General features: G+C 56.7%; 2 protein-coding genes across 7 annotated transcripts in view; both read left to right on the top strand.

Annotated features, from left to right (window-relative positions):
- SH2D3C (SH2 domain containing 3C) overlaps positions 1-8,218 on the top strand; it is a 29,205-nt gene extending 20,987 nt beyond the window's left edge. For all 3 annotated transcript variants that reach the window (XM_058524116.1, XM_058524117.1, XM_058524118.1), the window contains 8 exons: positions 12-466; positions 1,382-1,506; positions 3,016-3,551; positions 4,320-4,435; positions 4,998-5,169; positions 5,968-6,079; positions 6,473-6,679; positions 7,611-8,218. In XM_058524116.1, coding sequence (XP_058380099.1) covers positions 12-466; positions 1,382-1,506; positions 3,016-3,551; positions 4,320-4,435; positions 4,998-5,169; positions 5,968-6,079; positions 6,473-6,679; positions 7,611-7,786 — 1,899 coding nt within the window. In that variant the 3' untranslated portion in view covers positions 7,787-8,218. The remainder of the gene's footprint in view (positions 1-11; positions 467-1,381; positions 1,507-3,015; positions 3,552-4,319; positions 4,436-4,997; positions 5,170-5,967; positions 6,080-6,472; positions 6,680-7,610) is intronic.
- A 1,549-nt stretch (positions 8,219-9,767) lies between these two features.
- Positions 9,768-13,804, top strand: TOR2A (torsin family 2 member A). 4 transcript variants are annotated; one of them, XM_058524120.1, is made up of 5 exons: positions 9,779-9,954; positions 10,549-10,814; positions 11,550-11,725; positions 12,592-12,719; positions 13,013-13,804. In XM_058524120.1, exons 1-5 carry the CDS (start codon positions 9,804-9,806, stop codon positions 13,255-13,257), a joined length of 966 nt encoding a protein of 321 aa, XP_058380103.1. In that variant the 5' UTR covers positions 9,779-9,803; the 3' UTR covers positions 13,258-13,804. The 4 variants fall into 4 exon arrangements, with proteins under 4 accessions (XP_058380106.1, XP_058380103.1, XP_058380104.1 ...); XM_058524123.1 differs by lacking the exon at positions 12,592-12,719 and having other exon boundaries at positions 9,768-9,954; positions 13,013-13,235; XM_058524121.1 differs by lacking the exon at positions 10,549-10,814 and having other exon boundaries at positions 13,013-13,235.
- Positions 13,805-13,832: the final 28 nt, after the last annotated feature.

Raw genomic sequence — 13,832 nt, 5'->3', positions numbered from 1 at the left:
TGCCTCCGCAGGTCTCGGAGACCCTGGTGCAGCGCAATGGCGACTTCCTCATCCGGGACTCGCTCACCAGCCTGGGGGACTACGTGCTCACGTGCCGCTGGCGCAACCAGGCCCTGCACTTCAAGATCAACAAGGTGGTGGTGAAGGCGGGCGAGAGCTACACCCACATCCAGTACCTGTTCGAGCAGGAGAGCTTTGACCACGTGCCCGCCCTCGTGCGCTACCATGTGGGCAGCCGCAAGGCCGTGTCGGAGCAGAGCGGCGCCATCATATACTGCCCCGTCAACCGCACCTTCCCGCTGCGCTACCTGGAGGCCTGCTACGGCCTGGGCCCGGGCAGTGGCAAGGCCGCCAGCCCCGCCAGTCCCTCTGGCCCCAAGGGCAGCCACATGAAGCGGCGCAGCATCACCATGACCGACGGGCTCACCGCCGACAAGGTCACCCGCGGGGACAGCTGTCCCACCAGGTAAACAGGGACCCCACACAGCCTCAGTCTCCCCATTGGTCAAGGGGGGTGTCAGTGATGGAACGTTCTCGGTGACATTTTGATGTCACCTGGTTGCCTCTGGGGCTGGGTGAGACCAGGCCCCCATTCTGGGAACAGCCACAGCCGCGAATCGTTCCTGAGGCCCCACTGTGCGCCCGGCCGTGAGCTGAGTGCTCTCCGTGCCCAATCTCATCGGCTCACCCACCCTGGGAGGTGGCTCCTGTCCATCCCCCACTTTATAGATGAGGAAATGGGCTTAGAGAGAGGAAGCCACTTCCTAAAGAGTGGCAGGACCGAGATTCACACTCAGGTCCACGACTCTAAAGCCTGTGCCCCTAATTTCCATGGCCTCCCTGGCTGTTTGCAGAGAGACCTGCCGTCCTACGCCACCAGCTTTTGGATAGGTCCCATCTCCCTGGGTCTGGGATGGGTGCTGTCAGCCAAGGAATTGCTGGTCAGGTAGCCTGCAGGCGGCCACCACTTGGCCTGTGGTTTGGAACTGGTGACCATAATGGTGCCAGGATCCACAGGCCATGTGTGCCCGAGGCATCCTGAGCATACTGTGGGAGCAGTGAGGAGGGGCCAGTTGGTGGGCCTGGCTCCCTCAGGCTCCCCACCCTTCCTGCTAGCCCCTCTCCCCAGACAGTTCTCCAAGCTGGGGACAAGGTTCCCAGGGAAGAGAGCAGTTGTGCAGGTTGTGGACTGCACAAGCCCTTCTTCCTCTGGGCTTCAGTTTCTGTACCTGTCAACTGGGAGGTTGGACTCCATAATCTCCAAGCCTTTTCTGCCTCTGAAGTTCAGCAGATCTAGGATGGAATTAGAGGTGAGGGTCCTAAGGCTGGCTGAGGACCCTGACCTCTGAGCTCTCTGCTCATGTAGCTGTCTGCTCCACAGTGCGTCAGTGCCCCACCCCCGGGAATCCATCCGCAACTGTGCCCTCAGCATGGACCAGATCCCCGACCTGCACTCGCCCATGTCTCCCATCTCCGAGAGCCCCAGCTCCCCTGCCTACAGTACCGGTATGACGAGCGGAGGGGGTAGGGGGGTGGGGGGAGTGACCTGTGTGCACACGTGTCCGCTGTCTGTCTTCGATAACTTCCGTTACAGTGTGTGATTATGTGTTTCTTACCTTTTTTCTGAGCGCAATGCCCTACAAGCATTTACACTAAAAACCTGCTGGTGGAACTATAGATGTTGACAAACAAAACATGTCCACGGCTTGTTCACTCAGCAACGATTTATTAAGCCCCTATTGGGTAGCAGGCACTGTGCACAGAGTGGTTTCCAGTGCATCCTCCAGAATGCAGCCAGGTCTGCGGGAGGCTCCCTGTGTTACTGACCCTGGGCTCCCGTGCTGGGACGTGGCTCCTGCAGCAACCTCAGCCCCATTGGTCGAGCGCCCAGCGCGTCGGCTGCTCTGCCGGGCCCTGTGATGGCTGGGACTTAATGCATGACCCCAAATGGCAGGCTCAAACCAGGCTAGCCATGCTGTGCTTTTTTTTTTTCTCTTAAATAGACTTTATTTTCTCGAGCAGTTCTAGGTTCACAGCAAAATTGTGCAGAAAGTGCAGAGCACTGTGCTTTTTTAAATACAAAGAAAATTCCTGTCGTAGAAACATGCCACCAGTTCATTTCTGGAAAGAAAAAAAGAAGATTTTCAACAGGCCATATTGCATATTGCCCGCGTGACAGGCAGAGCGTGCAGAGAGAGGGGCAGCCCGGGAGGCACCTTTCCCATGTCACTGTCCACATGGGTTGTCACAAATTCTTCCCTGACCACAGGCCTGCCGGCTTGTCATCACTACAAATTTGCCTTCAAAACACCACTTGAGTGTAAAAGTTAAAATTCCTTGCCATAGATTATTTGCTGGACAATTTCTAAGCAACGTGGCAGAGTAAAGTACCCAGGCATGAGGACTTAACACCTGGGTTTAAATCCCAGCTCGACCACTTGCTGGCTGGGTGAGCTCGGGCAGGTCAGTTCACCTCTCTGAGCCTCAGTTTTCTCCTTGTAGGATGAGGATCATAAAAGTGCTTGCTTCACAGGATGTTGAGAGGGTTAAATGGACTAGTGTGCTAAGAAGGATCTCACAGGCTGTACAGCTCAATAAACATCACCTCTAATTTTGGATGATGGTTTTACTGCTGTTGACCAGCGTATCTCCAGCATGTCGCCAGCTCCTGGTGCACGTGTCTCAATAAATCATTCTTACTAAGTCATTGAGAAATAATTCTACACAACGACCTCCAGTGCTCAGCTTCTCTGAATCACGGACAGCTCCTCCAAGTAGTTGAGTGGCTGCCCAAGGCTGCAGCAGCCTTAGGGTAGGAGCGTGCACACTCCTGGGGTCCAGAGTGTCGCTGAGGGCTGGTCAGTTTGCCAGAGGCTGCTGGGCCTGGCCTGGCTGTGGGAGGTGGGGACATCACCCCCGTAGGGTGGATGGAGCATGTCCTTGGGGAAGGGGGTGGGGGAGCCTCACTGGGTGGGGAGCCAGGGTAACTAGTCCCCTTCCTTTATCTCCCTGCAGTGACCCGTGTCCACGCTGCCCCTGCAGCCCCGTCGGCCACAGCGCTGCCTGCCTCCCCTGTCACCCGCCGCTCCAGTGAACCCCAGCTGTGTTCCGGAAGTGCCCCAAAGCCCCCTGGGGAGTCGGACAAGGGATCTTACGCCAGCCCCTCCCACACCCTCTGCAAGGCCTCCCCGTCACCGTCACTCAGCAGCTACAGTGACCCGGACTCTGGCCATTACTGCCAGCTCCAGCCTCCCGTGCGTGGCAGCCGCGAGTGGGCAGCGGCTGAGGCCTCCAGCCAGCAGGCCAGAAGCTCCGGGGAGAAACTAAAGGAACTTTCTGAAAATGGGGCCCCTGAGGGGGACTGGGGCAGGGCCTTCACAGTCCCCGTCGTGGAGGCCACTTCTTCCTTCAACCCGGCCACCTTCCAGTCACTCCTGATCCCCAAGGATAACCGGCCACTGGAGGTGAGCCTCCTGTGCAAGGTCAAGGAGCTGCTGGCAGAGGTGGACGCCCGGACGCTGGCCCGACATGTCACCAAGGTGGACTGCCTGGTAGGTGCTGGGTGTGCACGGGGCCTGGGCAGCACCTCTGTCCTCTGGCTTTGGGGCAGGGGGCAGGGTGGTGAGGATCTGGCTCCTAAATTCCCCAAGTATAGCAAGTGGGCCTGGATCCTGGCTTCACGGCTGCCCTTCACTTGCTGTGTGACTCTGTGCTGATCACTTTACCTCTCTGGGCCTCCATTTTCTCCTTTTAAAAAAGCAAAAAGAGATTCTTGCTTCCTCCGGATGTCAGTCTGGCACTGGAAGCAAACAGTCCTGAAACGCGGTGGTGTCTGGTTCCCTGGGGCACTTTCTGGGCCGGTGCAAGTCAGCCGTCCTGGTCCAGGGACTAGAAAAGGCGCGACTCCCCGCCCCCACGCCCCCTAGTGGACAAAATAAGCAAAATCATCACCGAGGCCCATAAATTGTCAATACCTGGGACTTTGCTTTGAATGAATATTGACCATCTAAGGACCCGCATTCTCTCTGGACCTCAGTTTTTCCCTCCCTCCCTGGGCCTCAGGTTTGCCTTCTGGAATAAGGGTCTCCCGGGCACCTCTGGCACATGTCAGACACCTCTGGGCATTTTTCCCTTTATCCCCCATTTCACAGATGGGAAAAAGGAGGCTCATTTGCTCCATGTCAGAGGGTTAGCGATAGAGCTGGAATTCAAACCCAGCGTCCCAGCCAGGCTGCCCTCCCAGATAAAGCTCTCTGACTCCCAGATGGCTGGGGCCAGCCGTGACAGAAAATTAATCAGCCCTCTGGGCGTCCTTGCAGGTTGCTAGGATACTGGGCGTTACCAAGGAGATGCAGACCCTAATGGGAGTCCGCTGGGGCATGGAGCTGCTCACCCTCCCCCATGGCCGGCAGCTACGGCTAGACCTGCTGGAAAGGTAAGACACACTCCCGCGCACGGGGACTCGCGGGGACCCGCCCCCGCCCCGGGCTGCCTGGCGCCCGTGTTGCTGTGGACGGCTGGCCAATCACAGTTTCTCAGCCCGGCTCCCAGGGGCTCTGGCCACGCCCCCTACCCACTGACCAATCACAACTTCCAGCTCCAAGAAATCCTGGTTTCCCAGGCTAAGTCCTTTATCCCCGGACTTTTTGCATCCTCTTGACCAATCCCAGTCCGTGAGCCTTGGCCCCGCCCATCAGCACTGGCGTCTCTTCTTTCTTAAAACAGCCCTCTGCGGGGAATTGCACAGATCCATCACAAGCCCTTCCGCCGGGCGCTCAGGGGCCTCTGGCCCTGCCCCTGATCTACACTGACCAATCAGAAGCCCTTAGCCTTGCTTTCCCCTCCTCTGGCCGCACCGCCTAATCTCTTTGACCCTTCACAAAACCTCTCACTTTTGGCTCTGCCCTCCGCTCCTCGGCGCCCAGCTGCAAGCAGTGGCAGCTCCCAGCTGCCCCCCAGTCATTGGCCCCGCCTCTTTGACCTGGCCGCTCCGACAGGTTCCACACCATGTCCATCATGCTGGCCGTGGACATCCTGGGCTGCACTGGCTCCGCTGAGGAGCGGGCCGCGCTTCTGCACAAGACCATCCAGCTGGCGGCCGAGCTTCGGGGGACCATGGGCAACATGTTCAGCTTCGCTGCGGTCATGGGTGCCCTGGATATGGCCCAGGTACTAAGGGCCCCCTAGAGCGGGGCTTCAAGGAGCCTCTGTCTGGAGGAGCCCTGGGGGGCGTTCCTTCCGCATGGCTATATGGGGAATCAGGAAGAACTTGGTGATTTTCTTGGCAGTATTGGTGAAACAAGTTCTCTAAGAGCTGACCTGCTCCGAGACCACATCTTTCCCCTTCTCTGGGCCTCAGTTTCCCCCCTGTAAAATGAATGAGGAGCATTATATGAGTTTAAAGAATGAATATAAACTGGCTCTCGTTTAGCAAGCACTTACTATATGCTAGGAGCTATTCTAGGTACTTTACAAGCACTGATTCCTCAAAATAATGCCATGAGGTAAGAGCCTTTAGTGTCCCCATTTTACTTATGGAGAAACTGAGGCAGAGCAGTACTTGTCTAAGGTCACACAGTCAGAGGCTGAAAAAGTTGCGATTTGAACCAGGTCTGTCTAATTTCAGAGCTTGAACCTCCTCCACACGACACTTCCTCTCCTGGGTCTAGTCAGTAGTGACAACAGGGTCCCAGAGGCAGTGGTTCAACTCCCAGCTTGGCCATTTAATTTTGGAATGACCTTGGGCAAGTCCTTCCCCTCTCTGAGCCTCAGTTCCCTCATCTGTAAAATGGGTTGTTGTGAGAGCTTCATGGGAGACGTGTGAAAAACTGTCAGCACTGTCCCTGTTACGTGAAAGGTGACCATAATGATGATAATTATCCCACGTCCAGTGTCCACTCAGCAAGGTGGCCTGTGGCCCCTGCAGGCCCCTTCGCTGGCTGGCTGCTTATAGTCTGGTCTCCCCAGATTGCCCGGCTGGAGCAGACATGGATGACCCTGCGGCAGCGACACACAGAGGGTGCCATCCTCTATGAGAAGAAGCTCAAGCCGTTTCTCAAGAGCCTCAACGAGGGCAAAGGTACCTCCCCACCTTGCTGTGTGACCTTGGACAGGTTCCAGCCCTCTCTGGGCTGGCAAAGACTCTCCGTGGGTGGACGATGATGAGAGCTTGACTGAGCTCTGTGCCAACTATTCTCCCAGTGCTCACTTTCTGCCCCTGGCAACTGTGTAAGCCACGTCCAGGTCCAGGCTCGGCCCTCAGGGCTGAGGCAGGCTGCAGTGGGTTCAGCAGGGCCAGTGGGTTCAGCTGGAGAAATCCAAAAGGAAGGGTTTGTGTCAGGAGTCAGGAGCGCTGGGGGTCCTCTCGGGGGCCTCAGGCAGGCCCCTTGCCCTCTTGCACCTCAGTTTCTGGACCACAGTGGAAGGTGGGGCCCCCAGAGTCTCTAAGCGCCTGCTGTCTCCCACCCTGCAGAAGGCCCGCCACTGAGCAACACCACCTTTCCCCATGTGCTGCCGCTCATCACTCTGCTGGAATGTGACTCGGCCCCGGCCGAGGGCCCCGAGCCCTGGGGCAGCACGGAGCACGGCGTGGAGGTGGTGCTGGCCCACCTGGAGGCTGCGCGCACCGTGGCACACCACGGAGGGCTGTACCACACCAACGCCGAGGTCAAGCTGCAGGGTGAGTCCCCGGTCACGTCTGGAGGAGACAGTCCCTGGTCCTGCCGGCCTGGGCCTCCCTCCACCTGACATGGTCTCCGCTCTCCCATCCATTCACATTTCTCCATCCCTCTTTCCTGCCCCGTCCCCTGGCTTCCTTGTCTCATCCCTTTTCTTCCTCACTCATCAGTTCAACAAGCATTTGTGAGTGGCAAGCGCCAGGTGGGGGTGGGGGGCCAAAGAGATGATTCAAACAGCACCACGGTTGAGTCTCTGAGCGTCTCTGAGCCTCGGTTTTCTCATCTGTGAAGTGGGCATCCTAACAGGCCCACTTTACAAGGTTGTTTGCAAAGCGCTCAGCCCCAGGGCCCTGGGGCTGAGATAGACCTGCACTGCCTTCAAGGGGAAAGGAGCAGAGAGAAAGTGGCTTCAGACAATCCATCTTTTACTGCCTTAGGCATTATTTAAGTCATAAAAGTTCACTGTAGAGAAATTGGAAATTACAGCTAAGCAAAAACAAGTGAAAAAAATCACCCACAATTACTCAGAGGTAAAGGCCATCAGTGTGCTGGTGTATGTCTTTCTTACTTTTTTCTTTTTCAGAAAGAACAAAATTTTTTTACATTGACTTACAAAATGTATATACATTTCTTAGGAAAAATTTTGGAACTTACAGAAAAATATAAACAAGTAAAGAAAAATCACCCAAGATTCCTCCCAAAATTAATATTAATATTTTATCTTCTGGTTCTTTTAAAATTATACATTGCAAACAGTAGGACACACATGAGGTGCTAAACTGTGTGGTCATCAGCAAACCTTGTGAGGTCCCTGGAGGAGCTGGGGGAGGTCCCCCGAGGAGGGAGACCCTGAGGGGTGTGGTAGTTTCAGGCCGGAGCCCCAGCCTCCCCAGCTGGACGGTGGTCCCCTGACCCCTGTGCCCCACCCTGCAGGGTTCCAGGCCCGGCCGGAGCTCCTGGAGGTGTTCAGCACCGAGTTCCAGATGCGCCTCCTCTGGGGCAGCCAGGGCGCCAGCAACAGCCAGGCCCGGCGCTACGAGAAGTTCGACAAGGTCCTCACCGCCCTCTCCCACAAACTGGAGCCTGCTGTCCGCTCCAGTGAGCTGTGACCCCCATGGACCCTTCCCCTCTGTAGCTGCGGGCAGCAACAGGGACAGAGGGGCACAGACCTTTCCCCAGAGCACCCCAGGGACACTGTGATCAGCCCAAGCACGTTCTGGGTTCAACTCCAGGACCTCCCTTGTACCTCCAGGGTCCAGTGTGGACTCTGGCCTCCATCCCCCTGCTACACGCTCAGCGAGTCTCCCTTCAGGAAGAACTGGAACCCCTGTTCCTCCTCCAGCATCTGCTTCTCCCCTTCCTGCTGAGATGCCCTGTGTTCGAGCTGTAGGAGGCTCCTCACAACTCCTCACTCTTCTCCAGGCATCTGCCCCCCACCGCCACCAGGGCCTCCATCTGGCTGTAAATACGTCTGTCTGTTCTGTAAATAGATGTACAGAAGCCATGTTCTTTCTTTCATATAATAAACTTTTATGACTCTTTCTTCTGTCTCTCGGGGGGCCCAGGGGTGAAAGGACGCATTTTTTCTCGGGTGAAGGGTGGAAAATTCATTCAACAAATACTTATTTAGCACCTGGGACATTCCAGATTGTAGCTTCTAGCTGGGAGCCAGAGTTACAGCCAGTACTAAAACCCAGTCCCTGTGCTGGAGAAGCTCAGAGACCAGAGAGGAGATGAACAGCCAATTCCAACCTGTGGGAGAAATACTGAGCCACCCCTACTCCAACCCCATTCCCTGCCTCGGGAAGTCACAGCAAAGGTTCCCACAAACGCACAACCAAGGATCCCAGGTGTGTGGGGTGGGAGGGCTTTTTGAAATCTAGGATTCCAACTCCCCTCTGGAAAATTGAGAACTGGAGGGCGAAGGGATGTTCCGTGAGTCACAGCAGCAGAATGAGGAAGGTTGGGACCTGGGTGTCCTGACCTGGAGTTCTTCCCTTTTCTCTCCTCAATAGTGGGAACTACTCATTTCCTTTCAGGCTTTGAAATGTGGCCCCAACTCTCCTCAATAGTGGGAACTACTCATTTCCTTTCAGGCTTTGAAATGTGGCCCCAAAAGTCTTTGCGCATGCGCGCGCGCGTGCGCGTGCATGTGCGTGTGTGTGGTGAGCGGGGCAGGGAATTTTTGAGGAGGGCCATGAAGGCAGTTGTCTTGATTCCGTGGGTGGGGGAGGTAGGCAACGTGGATCACTATGATTCCAGGCTCCGCTGGAGGCCTGGGGAGCCTGTTCAGTGAATTTGAAACATCTGCGGTCCTTTGCTGTCTGAATCCTTTGACCAGGAGAGGCTGGAATACATAGTGCATTAGATCTTTGGCAGCAGCCAGACTTGGGTTCAGTTCTATTGTTTACTAGCTGAGTGGCCTTGGATAAGAGGCTTAACTTCTTGGGTGCCAATTTCCTCCTCAATAAAATGGGTACAATAACAGAACCGATCCCTTAGGATTGATGTTAAAGAACTTAGCGCATAGTAGCTGCTAGGTAAGGACCACTGTGTTTCATACATAATGGATTGTCCATGATCATTTGTTGATTACTTTCTGAGCCACTTTTATGTGCCTGTACCTCATTGAAATGCCATCATTTCTCTGTATGACAGGTACTGCTATTATAAGATATATAAGGCACCTAACACTAATGGCACACAGTAGGTGCTCACCAGAAGCTATTAGTGAGCACTCGTTTATCATATAAAAGAAAAAAGAGCAGGCAAAAGGCACTTTGCAAGGTGCAAGGTGCCGCACAAGTTTTTGCTACAATTGTTACGTCGTCCTTTGTGGTCATAATCCTTTCTTCATTATTCTTTCGGAGCTGCTATGATGGTCCCCTAGTTACCGTGGCCATGGAAACGCGGCCCGCCGTCTTGGATTGGACGGTTCGCGGGCTCCCCCTGGAGGCCACCTTTGGTCATACTGGGTAACGACGGGGCGGGCCTTTGAGAACCGCGAGAGGGGAACCGGGAGTTGTAGGCCACCGGCGGCGGCGGCCGCGGAGCGATGCACGCCGGGAGTTGTAGTTCTTGGGAGAGGCGATTGGCGGCCACAGGCCGAGCTCGGGCTTTAGGCGGATGGCGGCTGCGAGGGGCGGCTGCTGGCCCTGGGGCTCGCTCCTCGGGCTGCTCGGGCTGGTCTCGGCCGCGGCCGCCGCCTGGGACCTGACTTCGCTGAGCTGCAACTTCGGCGCCTTCTGCGAATGTGACTTCCGGCCCGACTTCCAGGGTAAGGAGCCGCGGGGGCCCGGAGCGGAGGGGCCGCGGACTTGGGAGCCCTCGGACTTCGGGGTTGCGCCGGGGCCGGACCTGGAGGGTAGAACCGAGGGGCAGGACCCCCAGACTTCCGGACGGCCAGCGCCGGAGCGGGACCGGCGTTGAGGGACCCTGAGAGCCTGGGGCATGGGACTTGGGGCGAGGGTTTGGGATCCAGGCAGAGCCCTGCCAGGATGGAGAGAGCCTTCGAGAGCAGGGCCTAGGGGGTAGGTTTAGGCCTCCACTGCGGACTGGCTGGCTGAGGAGAAGCCTGCCTTGGGGATGGGCAGGGGTCTAGGGCAGACCCTGTTGACAGCTCGCACCCTTTTAGGGCTGAGCACAATCTAGAGGGCCGTCTGGTGGGGGCGCTGCCGAGCTGAGTCAGGCCTGAGGGTGGCTCCTGCTGCTGGAGACCCCAAGGGCCCCACTCCCTTTCCACAGATAGCTTGTAAAATGCCCCGGAACCTGGGGATCCCTAGCCTAGGTTCCAGACATGACTTCCCCCTTTAACTTTTTCCCTGGTGGGGGTGTGTCCTCAGCTCTGACACTGTCCTTCTTGTGGCCCTAGGTCTGGAGTGTGACCTGGCCCAGCACCTGGCAGGCCAGCACTTGGCCAGGGCGCTGGTGGTGAAGGCGCTGAAGGCCTTCGTGCAGGACCCGGCTCCCACCAAGCCGCTGGTCCTCTCCCTGCATGGCTGGACAGGCACCGGCAAGTCTTATGTCAGCTCCCTGCTGGCGCACTACCTCTTCCAGGGGGGCCTCCGCAGCCCCCATGTGCACCACTTTTCCCCTGTCATCCACTTCCCCCACCCCAGCCACATAGAGCGCTACAAGGTAGGCTAGTTGCATCCTGGACCACTGTTTGCCTGCCCACTGTGGGGTGCAAGACCCTAGGGAGTGAGTCCTGAGCCCAGAGGGGGGAGTCACTTTCTCCAGGCCACACAGACAGTTGGTGCTTTAGCCCTCAGGACCCATCCTGAACAGAGCTTGGGAGGGTGCCATTCTACCTGGCAGGGAGTTCTCGCTTTAGTTACTGGGGGCAGTAATGGTACCTACCTACCAGGGTTGTGTGAGGGACATGGGATTATGTAATTGCAGGTGTTCTTTATTGAGCACCTACTTGTGCCGGACAGTCTGCATTATCTTCTCTCTGTGAAGCACTAGCCCCAATCTGAGGCTCAGAGTAAGCACTCAGTAAATATTAGCTCTTTCTACTGTTGTTGATTGCAAGAGACTTTCCAGGCTGATCTGTTTCAGCTGTCAGCACTGTTGGAAAGGTTCAGGGAGCAGGAAGGAGCCGACCCCTTTTAAGGGGTCAGGGAAGGAGGCCAGAACAGGCAGGTGCAAGGCCTGGGTTTGCGTCCCCGTTCTCCTGCTGACTTGCTGTGCGAGCTTGGACAAGTCTCTGCCCCTCTCAGGGCCACGGTTTCACCATCAGTCCCATTAAGGGATTGGTGCTCTCTGGGAGACCATATCTTCCTGGGAAGGGAATGAGTTCTTGCCTTGGGAAGACGTCTGGGGCTGAGGGAGTAGCTCCAGGCCCCTCGAACTCCCGCCTCTCTCCTGCAGAAGGATCTGAAGAGCTGGGTCCAGGGGAACCTCACTGCCTGCGGCCGCTCCCTCTTCCTCTTCGACGAGATGGACAAGCTGGCCCCAGGCCTGATGGAGGTCCTGCGACCTTTCCTGGGCCCTTCCTGGGTTGTGTATGGGACCAACTATCGCAAGGCCATCTTCATCTTCATCAGGTGGGGCCTGGCTTTGCAGCTGGCACAGTGCAGGAACACTTGTCAGAGTCTCCGCTGTCCCGTCTTGGCCTGCGGACTGTTCACCCTGGGCCCAGTCGGGCTTTCTCAGAGCCCCTCATACTCTCTCTGGTGACGCTGTCATTCAATGTGGTTGACTTCCCTTTGACATTCTCAAAGCCCGTTCTGGGCTCAGTCTTTTTTGTGTGTGTGAGGAAGATTAGCCCTGAGCTAACATCTGTTGCCAGTCTTCCTCCTTTTGTTGAGGAAGACTGGCCCTGGGCTAACATCCGTGCCCATCTTCCTCCACTTTATATGGGACGCTGCCACAGCATGGCTTGGCAAGCCACCGGGCCGGCCCCTGGGCTCAGTCTTTTTGATCCTCACCATTTCTTTGTGGAATCTCCGCTAGATCAAGAGTTTTCCCTCCTTTGTGGCCAGGAGGACAGAGGCCTGGGAAAAACAGGACTAGCATTCTAATCCCACCTTTAAGAGTCCTAGCTGTGTTTCCTCAGGCAAATCACTTCACCTCTCTGAGCTCCCCTTTCCTCTTCTGCACAGCAGGGCCAATGTTAATGCCCCACTGTCCTCCCAGAGGCTGGGTGAGGGAAAGTGAGTTAAGGGACCCCAAAGTGTTTTGTAAACTGTAAAGTACATGGCACCCAGAGGTGAATTTCCAGGGGTCATGGCTGTGGATGCAAGCTCTGGAGAGGGGACATGGTTCCTGTGGAGTGTTTCCAGTGGGTTTGGCTCCTGCCTGCCCTGAGCTGGGGCCCCAAGCTCAGGTCATGTTAGGTAGCATGTGGGAAACTAGGGCCAAATCCCCCCGCCACTGTCTGAGTCTCAGCCCACATCTCCCATGGTTTTAGCAACACTGGTGGCGAGCAGATCAACCAGGTGGCACTGGAGGCGTGGCACAGCCGCCGGGACCGCGAGGAGATCCGCCTGCAGGAGCTGGAGCCGGTCATCTCCCGGGCTATGCTGGACAACCCGCACCGTGAGTTTGGCTGGGATGGCTGCCGCAGGCTGGGGCTTCACACCCAGATCCGGTGGGCCCGGCTCCCTGGGGAGGGCCGGGTTCTCCCGGGTCTGATGCTCTGCCCGCTGAACCCGGACCTCCCAGCCCAGGTTTGGCGATCCTGGCTGTCATACCACCTCCCTGAGGCCAGCAGCCAGAAGGTGGCTGAGTGGATTAAGACCAGACCAGCACCTGCACTGCCCTTTGGGGGTGGGAGGCCCCGCTCATCCCGGTGAAGCCCGGACACCTTTCCCCATCACCCCTTCCTGCAGATGGCTTCTGGCGCTCGGGCATCATAGAAGAGCATCTCCTGGACGTGTTGGTGCCCTTCCTGCCGCTCCAGCGGCACCACGTGCGGCACTGCGTGCTCAACGAGCTGGCCCACCTGGGCCTGGAGCCAAGGGATGATGTCGTCCAGGCTGTGCTGGACGGCACCACCTTCTTCCCTGAGGACGAGCAGCTCTTTTCCTCCAATGGCTGCAAGACTGTGGCTTCCCGAATCGCCTTCTTCCTCTGACTCTCCAGGTGGCATCCTTGCCCTCCTCCACCTGGCCAGGCTGTGCAGGAAAGGCCTGGGGCTTCTGCCAGAGCGACCCTTGTCCTGAGCCTCTTGGAGAGTGGGACCCAGAACACAGAGTGAGGAGGATGAGGGCTGTTGGCTAGCCCGTGGGACAGAGGGCCAGGCAGGCCCTGGCCTCTTAACTGGTCTGAGGGCATCTTGGCCTTTGCTTTCTTCCCCAGGGACACCACTGGTCACCCCAGAACCTCAATGAGCCTTGACCTTGCCTCCAGCCTGAGCCTTCTTAAAATGTGAATTGTAACTCAGGGACTGTGGCTCGTGGCTGCTCCCTCTCTCCTCGGTCTGTTACCCTTGGCCCCTTGCTCTGGCACCACACCCCCAACCCTCCATCCCACACCTTTTGTCCCAGTATCCTAAAGCCAGGCTGAAACTTCTCAGTCTCCATGAACAGAAGGACTCAAGCTGTCACTTGGGCCTGGTTTTTAAAGTTTTTAATTTTGTAAAAGAAGAAAACAAATACAATAAACTTAGCCACGGGACCAGAGGAATGTTGGCTGCAGTTTCTAATTGCT

The sequence above is a fragment of the Diceros bicornis genome, chromosome 28 (assembly GCF_020826845.1).
Source record: "Diceros bicornis minor isolate mBicDic1 chromosome 28, mDicBic1.mat.cur, whole genome shotgun sequence".
NCBI classification, from domain to species: domain Eukaryota; kingdom Metazoa; phylum Chordata; class Mammalia; order Perissodactyla; family Rhinocerotidae; genus Diceros; species Diceros bicornis.
This window is presented reverse-complemented; position numbering and strand designations above follow the sequence as displayed.